Source organism: Helianthus annuus, chromosome 9 (genome assembly GCF_002127325.2).
Source record: "Helianthus annuus cultivar XRQ/B chromosome 9, HanXRQr2.0-SUNRISE, whole genome shotgun sequence".
NCBI lineage: Eukaryota > Viridiplantae > Streptophyta > Magnoliopsida > Asterales > Asteraceae > Helianthus > Helianthus annuus.
The window spans coordinates 178,157,186-178,173,846 of record NC_035441.2 but is presented as its reverse complement, the minus strand read 5'-3'; the positions used below and the strand labels follow the sequence as shown (position 1 = coordinate 178,173,846).

Genomic DNA, 16,661 nt, shown 5'->3' with positions numbered 1-16,661 from the left:
AGCGAATAGTTTTTGGTTCCAACGTTTGGTTTTGAAACGATTTTGGGAATCGTTAATTTTTCTAACTTTTGTATTAGATCGGGTTTATTAGTGTAAACCATATATATTTTTTTGTAAACGTTAAATTCTCTAACATGTATGTTAGACCGGAATTATTGGTGTAAACCATACGTTTTTTTGTAAACGTTAAATTCTCTTAAGTAGAGTTTTTTATGTCTTTAAATAAGAATTTTATGTTACTTCATTATAGTTTTATGTCTCTAATTAAGTCTCTATTTAAAGTAGACTCTTCATCCAACCATGGATTGATATGAACAAATAAGTCTTATAATGATTTTTGTAATCCTTTGTCTTCTAACATGTGTGTTAGAAACGTTCATAAAAAGCGTTAGTTTGGAAGCAATTTTTTAATTGTTTAGTTTCGAACGTGTGTATTAGAAATGACTTGTTTATTTGAACCATATATGTGTTTGTTAGTGCAGTAATGTCTATCGCCTCCGTTAACTCCGTTAGTAGCAGAAACCAAAGAATTTAAGTGTTTATATTGTAATATCTAGTTAGTAAAGGCAATGTGGCATTATTGTAAATAGGGAAAGATTCCTTATTGCCTTGGCCTATAAATAGAACCATTAGGGTTCTCATTTAGGACTTTTGCCATTTTGCATCTTGGAGAGCTAAAGGCTAGAGAGAGAAGCTAGAGAGAGAAAGTAGAGAGAGAAAGGCAAAAGGTGATTCGTGTTGCTTGTACATTTTCATACGTTTCTATAGAATCACAGATTGAGTACGTCTCGTGTGTTTCGGTCGTTCACGTTCACGGATTCCGCACGTCGAACATGTCATACGCAATCGTTTCGGAGTCAAACCGGTCCTAACAGTGTTTTAGCAAGTCGAATTAACATTTTGTGGAAATGTTAATATTTCTAACGTGCGCGTTAGAATTTCTTTCATTTTAACATGATTGTTAAAAATGGTTAAAATACAAATGATTTGAAATGTTTTATGTAGACATTTTATATAAGCAATTTGTTGTAGCATTGTTTTTAATGCTTTGTATGATTTAGAAATAAAATGTCATACATTGAAGTTGATGTTTGATTGGCTTCAAGAAATTAAATCACCATAAAGTGATGGTGTGGTATTTATATGAATTTAATGAAATTAAAATCATTTACTAGACTCTTCATATGGAAGATAAACTCTTAAGGAGAGTTTCATGTCAATTTATTAGGCTATGCGGTATGGGTCCATCCCCCCTCCCGTTCCCACCCGGCGACGCCAGCAACACCAAACCCCCCCCCCCCGGTCCCCGTCCTTACCGTCGATTCTTAGACGTTGGCGACGGAACATTTCGTGGGGCCCAAGACCAAAAGTAGCCGTAATTATAAAAAAAAAATTACTTTCTAATTTAATTTATTTTTTCAAACGGTAAAATTTCAGAAAAACACCCAATTCACTCCCACTTTTATAAATACTCACATCTTTTACACATTTTTTCACAACTTTTCACCCACTACAATCTCATATCTCTCTCATATTTTATAACCCCTCTTCCCTTTTTATAAAAACTCATCTATTTTTATACCATTTTAAAATGTATTTTTTCCTTACGAAACATTATGTACGCTTGTATCATCCTTCATAACATGGTCATTGAAGATGAAGGTAGAGCGATATGCGAGTACGATGAAAACGCGTCTACTGGAAATTCTGTTCCAATTAGTGGGCAACAACAAGATTTGAACATGTTCGCTCTACGTAATGAGTACACACATCATAACCTACAAGCGGGCTTGGTGGAGTACATTTGGAACAACGTTCAAAACGAACCCGACAACGACATGGAAGACGAAGACTAGTAGCTTATTTTAATATATTAGGATTTAAGTTTATGTTTTTTTTTTAAGTTTTTTTTTTTTTTTTGAGTTTATGTAATGTTTTTTAATATTAATGAAAATATTTTGTTAGTTTTTTTGTTAAATGTTAAAAAAACTAGAAGATTAAAAAAATTAAAAAAACATAAAAAATGGTGGGGAGGACTATGACTAGGACCATTCTCCCATACCCTCCACTTTTGGGGGATGGACCATCCTTGGGAGGACTCTGACGTGGCGCCTACGTGGCGGATAGTCCTCCAAGGATGGGATGTCACCATACCCTCTAGCCTTAGTTTTTATTAGAGTTTATGTCTCTAATAAAATCTTTAATTAAGTGAGACTTATCTCCACCCCATGTCTCTTGTATTAAAAGTAGGTTATGTGCCTAACTTGATAAGATTGAAAAAAAATACAAGAGTAATAATACAAGAATTAAATTACCATAAAGTGATGGTGTAGTTGTGTGTGGTTTTATCACCAACATTAATTTGTGATTTGTCATGTTTCATATAAAATGACTTAATTAAATTTTCTGACACGTGTGTTAGAAAATGTGTATCACGAATACGAGGTTAGAGATTGTTCATAATGAACAGAAATATTTTATGTAAACATTTAATTGCCTATAAAGTGCATTAAAATTGATGAGAAATGGTTTATTTTATAAACTATATCTTTGGAAAACGTTTTATGTAAACGTTCGATTCTATAATGTGCTTGTTATAACATTGTTTTTCTAACATGCGTGTTGGAAAATGTTTAGTACATGTGTAGTAAGACTAAGCAATATAAAACCATTTGATATTTTGGGTTTGATTTATATTGCAAAACTAAGAAACTATTTTGAATTATTTTTAAAACAAAGTTTTGCATAAAATTGATAATTCAAATGGTTCGCTACTCCTAATAGAAGTAGTCTATGGTGAACAAAGTAACAGTCTGGTGGATGTTATTTGGTGAAAAACAACTTGGTGTTGTTGTGAACAAATTTAATTGTTCAAGTTTACTACTTAAATGTAGTAGTTGTAACAACTTGGTGTTGTTTTGAGCATAATTGTCCAAGTTTAAAGTTTCAAGATGAAATGGGGAACTTGTACTTTGCTATTTGATGTCTACATATTGTCTATGCTTCTGTTTAAATTTCAAAAGTGATTGGCACTTATGATTTAGTTTCCAATGTATTTTATTGTTTTGTGTTCAATATCTTCGGATAACAAATGCAGTTTTTTTTACAAAGAAATAAATCACTAATGGTTGTGACGTATAAATTATTTTTGTAGAAAATAATTATAACGTCGGTTATACATTATTTAAAAGAATATGGTTTTAAACAGATAGTACATGGAAATACTTGGACATAAATAACTTGAGAGTTGTTACATCGACTAAAAGTCAAAGACGAAACATCAAATGTATAACCACATCATGAATGAGTAATGAAAGAACGTAGTGAGTGTATTGAGATGAAATACACTAACGACATTCATGTCGCATACTTCATTAAAAGTCATTGAAAAATTCACAAGTATGAATTCTAACATATGAAAGTAAAAGTACTATATGTTATTGTATACCTTTAATAAATCTTGCGAGATTTATAAGTAGACGCGTCTACCACTTGATTATTATTAGATCTATATGGAGATTTTACCTTCATTTGGGAGAGCATCCTAAATATGCATATCTCCTAATGAATAGCAATAGATGTGTGTAAATCACTTATGGAAAAATTATGAATGCCATGTTGTTGAGTGTCGATCTAGTTGACTCTATCTCACACATAATAGTGATTGTAGACAAGAAACATTAATCTTGTTGGTGATGAATGTGTTCACCAAGTGACTTGGATTAAGACTTATGTTTAAGTACTTATGAGTCAATGGTAGATTGTTGGAGATCAAAGGTAATCAAGTTATGTTCCTTAAATGAATGATGAAATTTAGCTATGTGCTATATACAATAATTTGTGAGACCTTCCTAAATATTGATGTTTTAGGATTATGAACAAGTCTCATTCTTTTGTCTCAACAAGGGATGAATGTTGTAAAGTGATATTATGATATCCTTAGGGCTGTGAAGAATCAGAATGATGCATCTTGTGTTCACATGCTTAAGTATTGTAGTCTAAAGCATGCTAGACTAGTACTTGGTTAATTATGGGTCTTGACGGAGACTAATTAACTCTAAACATTCAAATATGTATGAACACAAAAAGAATTTGTGTATAGACAAAGTTGAGGGAAAGTTTTCATTCATTATAAGGAAAGGCATGTAACTTTTTAAGAGTTTGTTCGAAAAGCTAATGAGGAGAACTCATTGTTTAAGCTTATTCTAGATGTTAAATTAGAATTATTCTAAGTTGGTGACAAACTTATGACAATGGCATGTGTTGCTTTGGTCAACTCAGAATGCAAAATGAGTTGAATTCACATAATAAGGTTGATCTTGTTCAATCATATGTGTATAAATGTCATCATAAGTGAAGTTACTGAAATGTTGATCAAATGGCAAGAAATGTGGGGGAGGATCCATTTAGAAACAACCCTATAAGGGTATGTAGAAATGTTTTTCATTGCCCCATCTGGATGATATCCTATAACACTTAAATGTGGGGGTGTCTTGCATTTGTATCATAAAAGTTTGGCAATAAGGATTTTGTAATCCAATCTAACATTGCAAACAGACGACTATGTGGAGGACACAAAGGTCGCAGTGCATAATGGAGATGTGTTTGCCTTAAATGATAAGCGTATCTTACAAAGACATATATTATAACCAGATTTAGATGGCCACTGAGGTTATAGTCTTAGAAGTTGACAATAGGCAAAATTAACTTACGAGTTAAGAACACATCATGACAACTGATCTCAAATACGCAAAGTTATTTGTTAATGTTATGGATCCAACAACCTGAGGGTTTTTTAGAGATCAAGTTGTGGAATGAGACTGAAGCCCATGGAAAAAGGGTATGTGAAGGACACCTAACTTAGTTGACTGGAGATCCCAAGATCTAAGTTCAATAGGACAACTAACTCATATGCCTAAAGGTGGTCACTGTGGGGGCATAAATGATATGCATAAGCTAGTATATATGGTTATACATACCCCCAAAGTATAAAAGGGTGTTTAAATACATCCTAGTCTATTCCTATGATATTCAGTGACAAAGAGTGAGGCTAAGCATAATATGTGCTAAATGATTTGGATAAATCACGATAACCATAATGCTTTTAATGATCTAAGTAGAGTCACCTATGTTAGAGAGAAGTGGGGTCGCTTCGAATGGAATTGGGGGCACAATTCCTAAAGCTCTCGCAGAACCAGGAAAGTGTTCCACGACCATTTTTGGACACCACTATGAGGAGATGACCCGGCTAGGGAGAGTCTTGTGTGAAGTGTATTGTCGTTTACACAAACGGCAGACGAGTTCAAAGACATCGAGATCTACTCAGAGCTAGTGAGCTAAGTGCATTTCATGAGCGAAGGTTCAAAGGGTAACACCTACCTATCGTATGCAAAACTCAACTGTCGAGGTTACATTGGAAATTTTGAGTGTTTTCAACAATCTCCGTTCATGTGGGGGATTGTTGGAAATTTGGTGAATGGATATTTAATATATTTATAATTTAATGAAATTATAAATATTAATTAGAATCTTCATGTGGTAAATAAAAGAGAAACTCTTGAGTAGAGCTTCTTAATTACATTTAATTAGTTTTATTAGACTTTTTAAGTCTCTAATTAAGTGACTAATTAATTGAAACCTTTCACTAATCCTTAAGTCTTGTACAAATAGTAGGCTATGTGCTTCTTTTGTTAGAACAAGAATATGGTATTGCTTGATACATGAAGAATACTAGAAGGAGGATGAACACTTGAAGACCAACTAGAGAGATGAGTAGTCTCTACTTGTTTTCCACCACATGAGTTCAAACACTACAATTATCGGATGTAACCTTGGGCCCGTGAGCCATCTCCGGTAGTACAGACTGCTTCGGCTGTTGTACCCTGGGAGACAGACGCGTTGTCTTTAGTAGAGGCGTGAAATCTGTTTTAAGGGAAGCGTGTTGAACGCGTGCCTCAACCAAAATCGTCAACGTTTTAGTGTGCTCTTTGTTGCAGTCAAAGAGTATTTTTCAAGACTCAAGATGATGAATACTCGAGTCTAGGTTGCTATCAAGTGCGTGTGAAGGACCCACCAGAAATGCGGCTTGAATCAAGATTGATATATATAATTATATTTTATATTCTTTTTATTTAGTTATTGCAACCGGTATTGTACTGTGATATTTCTTACGAATAACGAGAGTCTCATTATTATATATTTTATAATTATATTTTACAAAAAATGTGAACCTAATTCCTACATATATTTTGTTAAACCAAAATATAAATAAGAAATTGTGTATGAAACAAACGATATAAGACATTTTGTCAAACCAAAAGGGCGTTGGTATTACTATTCATTATAGAAATATATATATTTTTTTTCTTTACATTCCTTCATGCGTAATAAAAGTTAATGTGACAATAATTATAATTAAATTTATTTTATTGCATTCATGAAAAATGGAGAGAGACATAAGTCTGTGTGTGAAGTTTTTATAATATAAAGAGTATAAAAAGTGGTTGTGAGTGGAGGAGAAAGAAAATGTTACTGTTCATATGTATATTTGAAAAAACATTGTTCACCCCCTATAATTTTTTAATATATTTTGAAAGTGGTTGTGAGTGGAAGAGAGAGAAAAAGTAATGATAAAGGTATAAAAGAATATTATTTAATTGAAAAAGGAGAGAGAAAATATAGTGTTTTTTAGTGTAATTTAGGGTAAAAATATGGTGGAATGGATGCGAATGCTCTAAAGCTCATTTTATACCATATATATATAGTTTTTCCTAGGAATGTTTTAATAGACATTTAATACATTTATGAGTTAATGAACCATATGGTTTATAACTAGTTTTATCTTTGGATACTAACTTTTTTTAACAGGTTTAAATTTTATAGTTTTAATTTTGTAACACCTTTTGGTTAGGTACTAACACCAAAATTAGTTAATTTTATCAATATAATGACTTAAATACCCTTCCATTTTTTTTATTTTATCAATGCAACATCTTTGGGCACTAACACCTAATTTTAATTAAGTTTAAATCAATTTTACAAAATCAATTTTTTTATATTTATCTTTTTATTATATCTCTTAATTAACATAAAATCTATTATTTTTTATTTTCATCTTTTTATTAAATTTCTTTTTAACATAAAATCTACTAGTTACATTAGTTTTTTTTTAATAAAATATACTAGCTATAAAGTTTTATGTAAATTAAATATCTTACTCGTTTTAAATAATGTAAACCTTACTCGTTTTCAATTTTGGATAGATATGACAGATAATAATAAATATCTTTCATGTAATTAAAAAAATTATGTATAAAGCTTTTAGTTTTAAATAATGTAAACCTTACTCGTTTTCAATTTTGGATTCAACTAACATGTATCGAGTAAACTTTTCAACTGTGTATTTAATTTTTTAGAACAGAATTGTGCATATAATTAGTTTTATATTAATATGTATTTTATATCTCAGTGATCAATATAATAAATATAGAAACTGTATAAATTCTAAGAGTAGGAGTTGGGTAGAAAACCTTATTTTCCTAGGAAGTCTAGGAAGCAATTAGAATGTGACATGTGGCATTGAAAGATTTTAACAAAAAGGGCAATTGTGTAATTTGACATTTTATTTTAATTTTGGAATTTATATCTCATTAATTACCTATGCACGATTTTATGGTAACTGATTCTCCATGATTTGCGAATTACTACCAGATGTAAATATCAATCAAATTCTCATTCGTTCCTTTCACAATCTTGATCAACTTTATTCGTAAATCATTTTTTGCGTGAGAGATAGTTATGGCTTCAAACACAATTCTTGATTGCGGATATAGCAAATACACTTCTTTTTCTGTTTACTATTATCTGGTCTGTATCGATTTTTAATTATGTCTGGATACCACCAGAATGTTATTGACGTTGTGTTATAACAGCAAGCAGATTCATACAGTTGTGTTTTAGCATTCAGATTCATACAGTTGTGTTTTAACAGCAAGTAGATTCATACAGTTGTGTTTTAGCATTCAGATTCATACAATTGTGTTTTAACAGCGAGCAGATTCATACAGTTGTGTTTTTGCATTCAGATTCATACAGTTGTGTTTTAACATCAAGCAGATTCATACAGTTGTGTTTTAACAGTAAGCAGATTCATACAGATGTGTTTTAACAGCAAGCAGATCCATACAGTTGTGTTTTAGCATTCAGATTCATACAGTTGTGTTTTAACAGCAAGCAGATTCATACAGATGTGTTTTAGCATTTAGATTCATATATTTGTGTTTTAACAGCAAGCAGATTCATACGCTGTGTTTTACCATCCATGCTGGTAATGCTGGAGGATTTCTTGACGTTGTGTTTTAACAGCAAACAGATTAGCAAGCAAATTAATACGATCTGTTTTCTTGATGTGTTTCTTCATGAATGATAGTAGGAAGAGAGAGAGAGAGAGAGAGAGAGAGAAAAGGAGAGAGAGAAAAAAATCACAAGAAAATGTGGGATGGTTATGGAATGACAATTATTTCCATATTTAAAACAAGCTAAATGACATATCTACCCTTGATTAATTAAATAATTCTATTTTTACGAAACACATATTACCAAAATGCCACCAAGATGATCTCAACCATTAAACACACCCATTGGATGGCCCAGATCGCTTCCTATACTTTCTAGGAAAAACACACTTTCCGTATGATCCCCACTCTAAGTTCTAAAATAGTAAAATGTAAATGAACAAAAAAAAATACTGGTGTAACTAGTGATTTTATGTTAAATAAGAAATTTAATAAAAAGATGAAAATAAAAAAAATAAATAGATTTTATGTTAATTAAGAGATATAATAAAAAGATGAAAATAAAAAAAATAGATTTTGTAAAATTGATTTAAACTTAAATAAAATTGGGTGTTAGTACTCAAAGGTGTTACATTGATAAAATTAAAAAAAATGGAAGGGTATTTTAGTCATTATATTGATAAAATTAACTAATTCTGGTGTTAGTACTCAAAGGTGTTAAAAAATTGAAACCATAAAACCTAAACCCATTAAAAAAGTTAGTATCCAAATGTGAAACTAACTATAAACCATAGAGTCCATCTGTGTAATTAACTCTACATTTATTTTGATTTCCTATCCATGGCGATCTTTATCCTAGTGGTATCATTATCGTGAGGGTTTAAGTGTTATTATAAACAAAAAGAAATTATAGATTTAGAAGTAGAATTAAAGAGTATTTGAGTTAGTTAGTTAAAAAAATCTGATTTTGTATGATTAATGTTTAACACGTGTAAAATACTATAATACTTGTTGGAAAACTATAATTCTAATGATACTTGTTCTAACAAGTCAAAAAAATAACTCTGGTAAATTATAAAATAGAAAATAAAAAATAAAAAAAAATCTTAGCTTAGAAATTTAATTTCTTGTACGTTTTGTTGACATTATGAAAATTTAAGTGATGGGCAAAAATATTAATTGAGGAAAAAAAACGTGCATAGAAGAATCACATAAATACAGTTATCTTTTTTTAACAGCAAATTTTCTTTATTCCTTTTTATGTATGACTTGAACTCAGTAACGGATTCAAAAATTATTTATTAGGGTGTGGAGGGGTTGAATTATATTTTAAAGGGGTGCGGTCGAGTTTTTTAGCTAAAAAATACACTATTTTTTTTTCAATGGATACGCCCGCCCACCCATAAGTACACATAGGTCCGCCCCTGCTTAAACCCAAGACCTCATCCTCTAAAAAATGTTTAAAAATTTTGTCATTTTTAGTGGACCACCACACTATTGATTATAAATACATTTATCAATTATATTGCCTTCAACTTGACATATAAACAATTATGTAACTAGATAATCTATTTTTTTCTTTCCTACGACCAACACTACACATATCATGAAAGTCTCTTCTTAGAATCAGGTAAATGTTATATATCTCCGAAAGTATGTACAATTATGTATTTCTAGAAAATATAATCAATAAACAAGTGTAGAAAGAAGATAACAAGTTAAATACGTTAATTGAAATAAAAGACATATGAAGTGATGATATTACATTTACTTCTCTTGTTAATTATGAGTAGAGAAAAATGTTCGGATAATCCGTGTAGTTTGCTCAGATTTCACCTATAGTTCATGCACTTGTAAAATTACAGTTATAATCCTAAACTTTTGCATACTCGTTCTCGGTAAACGCCATCACCTCACTCTCCCACCGTCATCTTCAACCTCATCCACCACGGCCACCATCACCCTCTACTTCGACCCCAAAAACCTTCAACCCAACCCCCTTTTCCGCCATTAAACCTCCTGAAACAAACCCAAATTAGGTCTGTCTAATATTTTAAGCTTTATATATTTTTGTTTAACTTAATTATGTTTAAAGATTTTGTTTAATTAAAACACAAAAACTTCCTTTTTAGTAAATTAAATTATATATTAAATGAGGAGGGGGGGTCCATAATGGGCTTTTGGACTAGTCCAGTGCACCAACCGGACTAGTTCATATCATCCATCACAATGAGGTGGTTCGGAATTGGGGTGGTCCAAAAAGCGGAACAGGAGATGGCTGCGTTATGCGTGCTCTAATTTTAAATTTTTGCATAGGAAGTTAAGATTACACGAGGAGTATAAAATGATAATAAACTGGAAACTTATTTTTTTATATCTAGACTTGTCATGATTTGATCATGACTTTTATCTATCTACAAATGCATAATACATGTATAGTATTAACGTCAACATTTGTCGAGGGAAACCTGAAATTGATGGACGGTGACATAGCCAAATTTATTGAACTGGGAAAGAAACTTAAAAAAAAAAACAATATTTTACATAAAGGTAAATTGAAATATATCACAACTTTCCACTATATAGAATAGACCATACGAAAACACAGAGAGAAATTATAACACAACTTTCCACCATATAGAATGACCATACGAAAACACATATAGAAATTACATAACTCATTTATTTACACACGTGAAAAAGACTTTTATACACTTTGCTTGTGGGATTAGGCATTGTGTTTGACTTCAAGTTAACAAAGAGCCCTATATATTACACCTCATGTAGCTTGGTTTCAAAATCACACACCGAAGTTCATATTTCAAATATTCCCCATCTAAGGTATTCAGTTTCCTTGCTTTTTATTAAAAATATTTTCTCCATATATATATATATATTAAAAGTTGTTTAACTAAATATTATAATCGTGCTTCTATGTATACTTCAGTAAATCGTGTGAGGGGATTCCATGTTTACATCTATATATAACGAAACTACGCAGTTATCATGGACCCTCTAAGTGGTCATTTTTTTAATCAATAGTGGTATTATGTAGAAGAATTTTCTTATAGTTTGACCTCTTAAACTATCGTTGATAGGGTTGCAGTCATCACCGAATGTATACGATGAGATTATTATCATTTTGTGATATTGGATTCTACGCAGTCATTCATTATCACTATATACGCATGCAATTATACATGTTATTCATTTGTTTTTACATGGGTGGATATAAAGTGGCTTTTATTTCTAAACCATTTTATCAGGGCCGTCCCTGAAAATGATATAAAACTTTTGGGTCTCGTGCGAGACAAAAAAATTGGGCCCCCTCCCTATAATATAAACTTATCAATTATATATAAAAAAACCACAATACAACGCTAATTGTGATAAAGACGCTAATTATGATAAAATAAACAAAACAAAAACAGTATAGCAAAATGATTAAACTTACTTACTTAAGCGAATCGTGAGGCTCTCCTAGCGATTTTGAAAGTAAAGCTCTCGATCAAGTATTTATAATCCATACCGATTCTTATCTATATTTCAATGTACCACAATTATCTATGTTCAGAAAGTGAATGCAAAACTCAAATTAGCATTGATTAAAAACAATAAATCCTAGTTTTATCTTACAAATAAATTGATACACCAACATTAGTTTCAACCCCATCTGGATAAACAAAAATAACTAACTCTTGAATCTTTTTTAGCAAAAAGAACTGTAATATATGTGTAAACATATCCAAATTAGTTTCGCAACACGAACCTTATCATACAAATAAAATAAATAAATTAGATATTGAGTTATTCCAAATTTATATTGTGAATGGTTAAATGAGAAACAAGAAATACAATACTTACACATTTAAACAAGTAAACATGTCAAATTTGTTATGTAAATGATTAAATAGAAGAAAAAAAATCAAAAAACTTGCAAATTTATGAAGGCTAAAATTTAAATTTAAATGTAAAAATCAAAATTAAAACTAAAAAATGATTGCAAAGTTGGAATTGGTATGAGTTTCCCCACTTTAATTAAACAAGCTTAGAAAAAAAAAAGAAAATTTAGAGAAACTAGAAAACAAACCCCATGCTAGGATTCGAACGTGGAACAGCCAACTCAACACATAATTGTCGTTTCCATTAAGCTAAAGGGAGAATTTGTGTTTCTTTTTTCTACATAACCTTTATATATTAATACATCTATATTTTTTTAAACAACTTGGGCCCTTAGATGCTTTGGGCCCTGTGCGGTGGCACCTCCCGTACAGGTCTAAAGCCGGCCCTGCATTTTATCTTACTTTCTAGAGTTAACTGCCATTTTCGTCCATGTGGTTTGGTCACTTTGGCCATTTCAGTCCATTTTTCAAAAATGCGCCATTTTCCTCCCCGACGTTCTGGAAAGGTGCCATTTCAGTCCAAAAATCATAACCCAGTTAAGTCGGTTTGTAAATAAGGACTGATTGTGTAAATTTGTAACATAAAGGACCATTTAAGTAAAATGTATAAATATTAATATAATTATAAAATAATATATATATATATATATATATATATATAATGTATACACACAGACGAGAGAGGGAGAAAGTCGGAGAGAGAGAGAGAGACGTTGATGGTGGTGGTTCCGGCGGCGGGGGTGGTGATGATGATAACAGATTATATATATATAATGTATACACACAGACGAGAGAGGGAGAAAGTCGGAGAGAGAGAGAGAGATAACGACGAGAGAGAGAGAGAGAGAAGGATATATAATGTATACACACAGACGAGAGAGGGAGAAAGTCGGAGAGAGAGAGAGAGAGAGAGAGAGAGAAGGAGGCGGGAGAGAGAACCGGCGACGGTGGGGGTGCCGTTTTTCCGGTGAGTTGCAGGCGGCGGCAGTGGTGATGAAGACCAGGATGATGTACTATTCATCATCTTCCCCAAATGTTGGTCAACAGAAGTCAAACAGCCCGATTACCATATCTATACTGGATTATATTGCAATTAAGTTTACAGGAACATAGAATATGCAAGAACATACCGAAATATCGAATAAAACGTGACCGGTATCGGTCGGAAGGGAGAAATCGGCTAAGTCCGGCAACGTTTTCCGGTGACTTATTTGCAGACGTGAACAGGAGCGATTTCGGATGTATTTGTGAGTTTTGTATGGTGTGTGATGTTCGTGGGTGTACCAGGAGACTTATAACACAACTTAATGGGATCGAATCGACAATTATCAGTGGATAAACCACTTCTAAGTTTTATAAAATAAAAATTGAATGGATGGGTATCAGGCACGGGTATCGGACAAATAAAACGCGTGGGGAACTTGGTTCAGTCGAGGAGAATAAGCATGCAAACATGGTTATCGCCGGAAAAACGGCATCACCACCGCCGCCGCCGCCGCCGGAACCACCACCATCAACGTCTCTCTCTCTCTCTCCGACTTTCTCCCTCTCTCGTCTGTGTGTATACATTATATATATATATATATATTATATTTTATAATTATATTAATATTTATACATTTTACTTAAATGGTCCTTTATGTTACAAATTTACACAATCAGTCCTTATTTACAAACCGACTTAACTGGGTTATGATTTTTGGACTGAAATGGCACCTTTCCAGAACGTCGGGGAGGAAAATGACGCATTTTTGAAAAATGGACTGAAATGGCCAAAGTGACCAAACCACAGGGACGAAAATGGCAGTTAACTCTACTTTCTAATTAAGCATGTTTTCTTGCACCAAAATCTTCGCAATTACATTTCTAAACCAAAAGTTGCAGGAACATTAAGAACACGTTGATCAACATGTCGACAACATTTGATCCGATACAAAGGATCAACGATGGGTTTGAGCAGTTCAAGATTAATGAATTCAAGTAAACTCATCGAACCTTAATTATGTCATTTTTTTATTGTGGTGGTTGTAAGATCATGGGGTCAAACAGTACATATATAGTAATTTACTTACATAGGTTACTCTTATATTATATATATTCGCAGCAAGGATCCAGATTATTATCGTCAACTAGCACAGAAACAACAACCAAAGGTAATTATAGTTTTATACATCGATCATGCAAATTAAATAACCCTTTCATTTATTATTTTGAGATGTTATGTTTATAATATTCGAAATAATGCAGTTTCTAATGTTTGCTTGTTCGGACTCACGAGTTTCCCCTACTAATATCCTGAACCTACGACCTGGGGAAGCTTTCATGGCTCGTAATATTGCCAACTTGGTCCCTGTGTCTAATAAGGTATCTAAAACAGTCATTCGAATTAAATATCATTGTTAAAATTACACATTTAGATGTATATATGTTATATTTGTTGTACAGGAAAGGTACTCCGACATTGGTGCAATCATTGAATATGCAGTCGAAACTCTCAACGTTGAGGTTATTTTGGTGATTGGACACAGTCGATGTGGTGGAATTGAACGACTATTAGCACTTCCGGACGATGAAACATCTTAGTAAGTATATGTGTTTTATCTTTATGACGTTATTCTCTGTCACAAAACAAATGAACCAAATAACTACTAAAGTACATAAGTGATCATTAAATAAAAGAGTTTGATCAATTAGTGAAACATATAACAATAACTGTTGTATTTATGCATGATCTGAAGTGACTTCCTAGACGATTGGGTTAGCGTCGCCGAACCTGCAAAACAGAGGGTGATCGCAGAGAATCCTGACGCATCGGGCGAAGAACTTCAAACACTGGTTGAAAAGGTAAGATCTCTTCAAATCAGGGGTGGCAGGGCCGGCCCTAAGAATTCGTGTACCCTGTTCGAACTTGAAAAAATGTGTCCTTAGGCCTTAACGAAATTGGGTATTGGGCTCACTAAAGGTCTAAACCTAATGCCAAAGGGGTTAATAACTAATCTAAACCATAAAAATAGTTTTATAAGGGGACCTATGTTGGTGTTTGTATGGGTGTATCCTATTAAAAAAAATATTTTACATATACATATCGGGTTTTTTTCATAAAAAAAAACGTGACCCTCGAAATATCGGGCCCTGGCCGGTGGTCCTCCCCGCCCACCCCCAGGGCCGGCCATGAGGGGTGGAACTTGAGGAGGGTCAAGACCGTCTGTTACCCCTGGTCATCGGAACATGTTGGTTTATATGAGAATCATTTCATTTCAGAACCCTAAATATTTACAAAATTCGCAGAACTCCTAATAAACAATCTTTTATTTATATATTTTTATATTTAGGATAACTTCATCGTTTATTATATGTATTTTTATCATTACAATATAAGCGAAATATTCTTATAAAAGTATGAGTTGGACCTGTCAGTTGTAATATGTAGAAAAAAGAAGCTTATGATGACCCCGACTAAGAGGTTTTGGTTCCACCACGCTACAAACACACTGGTTCAAGAACTTAATGATGATATATTTCAACTATGTGTTTTGTATATATCTATGCAGGCGTCAGTGCTTGACTCACTAAAAAACTTGCTATCCTATCCTTACGTTCAATCTGGAATAGAAGCTAATACACTTCAACTATTGGGTGGATACTATGATTTCGTTCGTGGAAATTTTCAGATACTTGAAACTGTAACTGTTTAACCAGCAACCAACATACGAGAATGATTAAGTTCATGGGATTCACAGTATTTCGTTTGTCTTCTTCCTGTTCCGTTTCGATCAACTACCTTGTTTATAATCCAAGAATAAGCACAATGCATGTGCAGTGGAATAAAACTTTGTCTTCCTTTTCAATATAATATGGTGTTATCTCGCAGTGATGAGATCTATGTCGTTTTCTTATATTGTGTTAAATATTAATAATAAAGATTATATATTATGTTAAGTAATTTGTCTTGTTTGGCTATTAGAACGTAAAGTCTAATTATATATCCCCTTAAAGTCAAAGGGGTTCTACCACTACTAATGGGGTTGTGGTTTATTGATAAAGGCAAAACCTTTAAACACTTTAGGAGGGAAAGGTCTTAAGTTCAAGTCTCACAAACAACAAGAAATAAAAGAAATTTGTTGTTCAAAAAAAGTCAAAGGGGTCCTTGTCGCCACATCGGTCGTCAACGCCACCCAATCGACCAGCACAATCGTTAAATCCACCATCTGCTAACCACCACCGGTATGCCGTCCGCCATTAATTTTGATCCAGAAGTTATAAGTGAACCGGCGTTAAACTCGTATCTGGTAAATTAAAATTCATTGTTTTAAATTATAATGTTTTTTGTGTGTTTGTCATTAAAGGGTGTGTGGACTGTGGTTATGGGGATAAATTTGGCTTATGTTGAAAATTTTCAACACGATTCTCTTGTATACATGGGAATAAACCCTCAACAGAGTATGCCAAGTTAAAAGAGGAATCA

At 32.5% G+C, this 16,661-nt stretch overlaps 1 protein-coding gene across 1 annotated transcript; it reads left to right on the top strand.

The window, feature by feature from the left end:
• The first annotated feature begins 11,061 nt into the window (after positions 1-11,061).
• Positions 11,062-16,139, top strand: LOC110879816 (carbonic anhydrase, chloroplastic). Its single transcript, XM_022128346.2, has 7 exons — positions 11,062-11,135; positions 14,081-14,176; positions 14,301-14,349; positions 14,444-14,560; positions 14,642-14,778; positions 14,935-15,040; positions 15,748-16,139. Exons 2-7 carry the CDS (start codon positions 14,106-14,108, stop codon positions 15,889-15,891), a joined length of 624 nt encoding a protein of 207 aa, XP_021984038.1. The 5' UTR covers positions 11,062-11,135; positions 14,081-14,105; the 3' UTR covers positions 15,892-16,139.
• Positions 16,140-16,661: the final 522 nt, after the last annotated feature.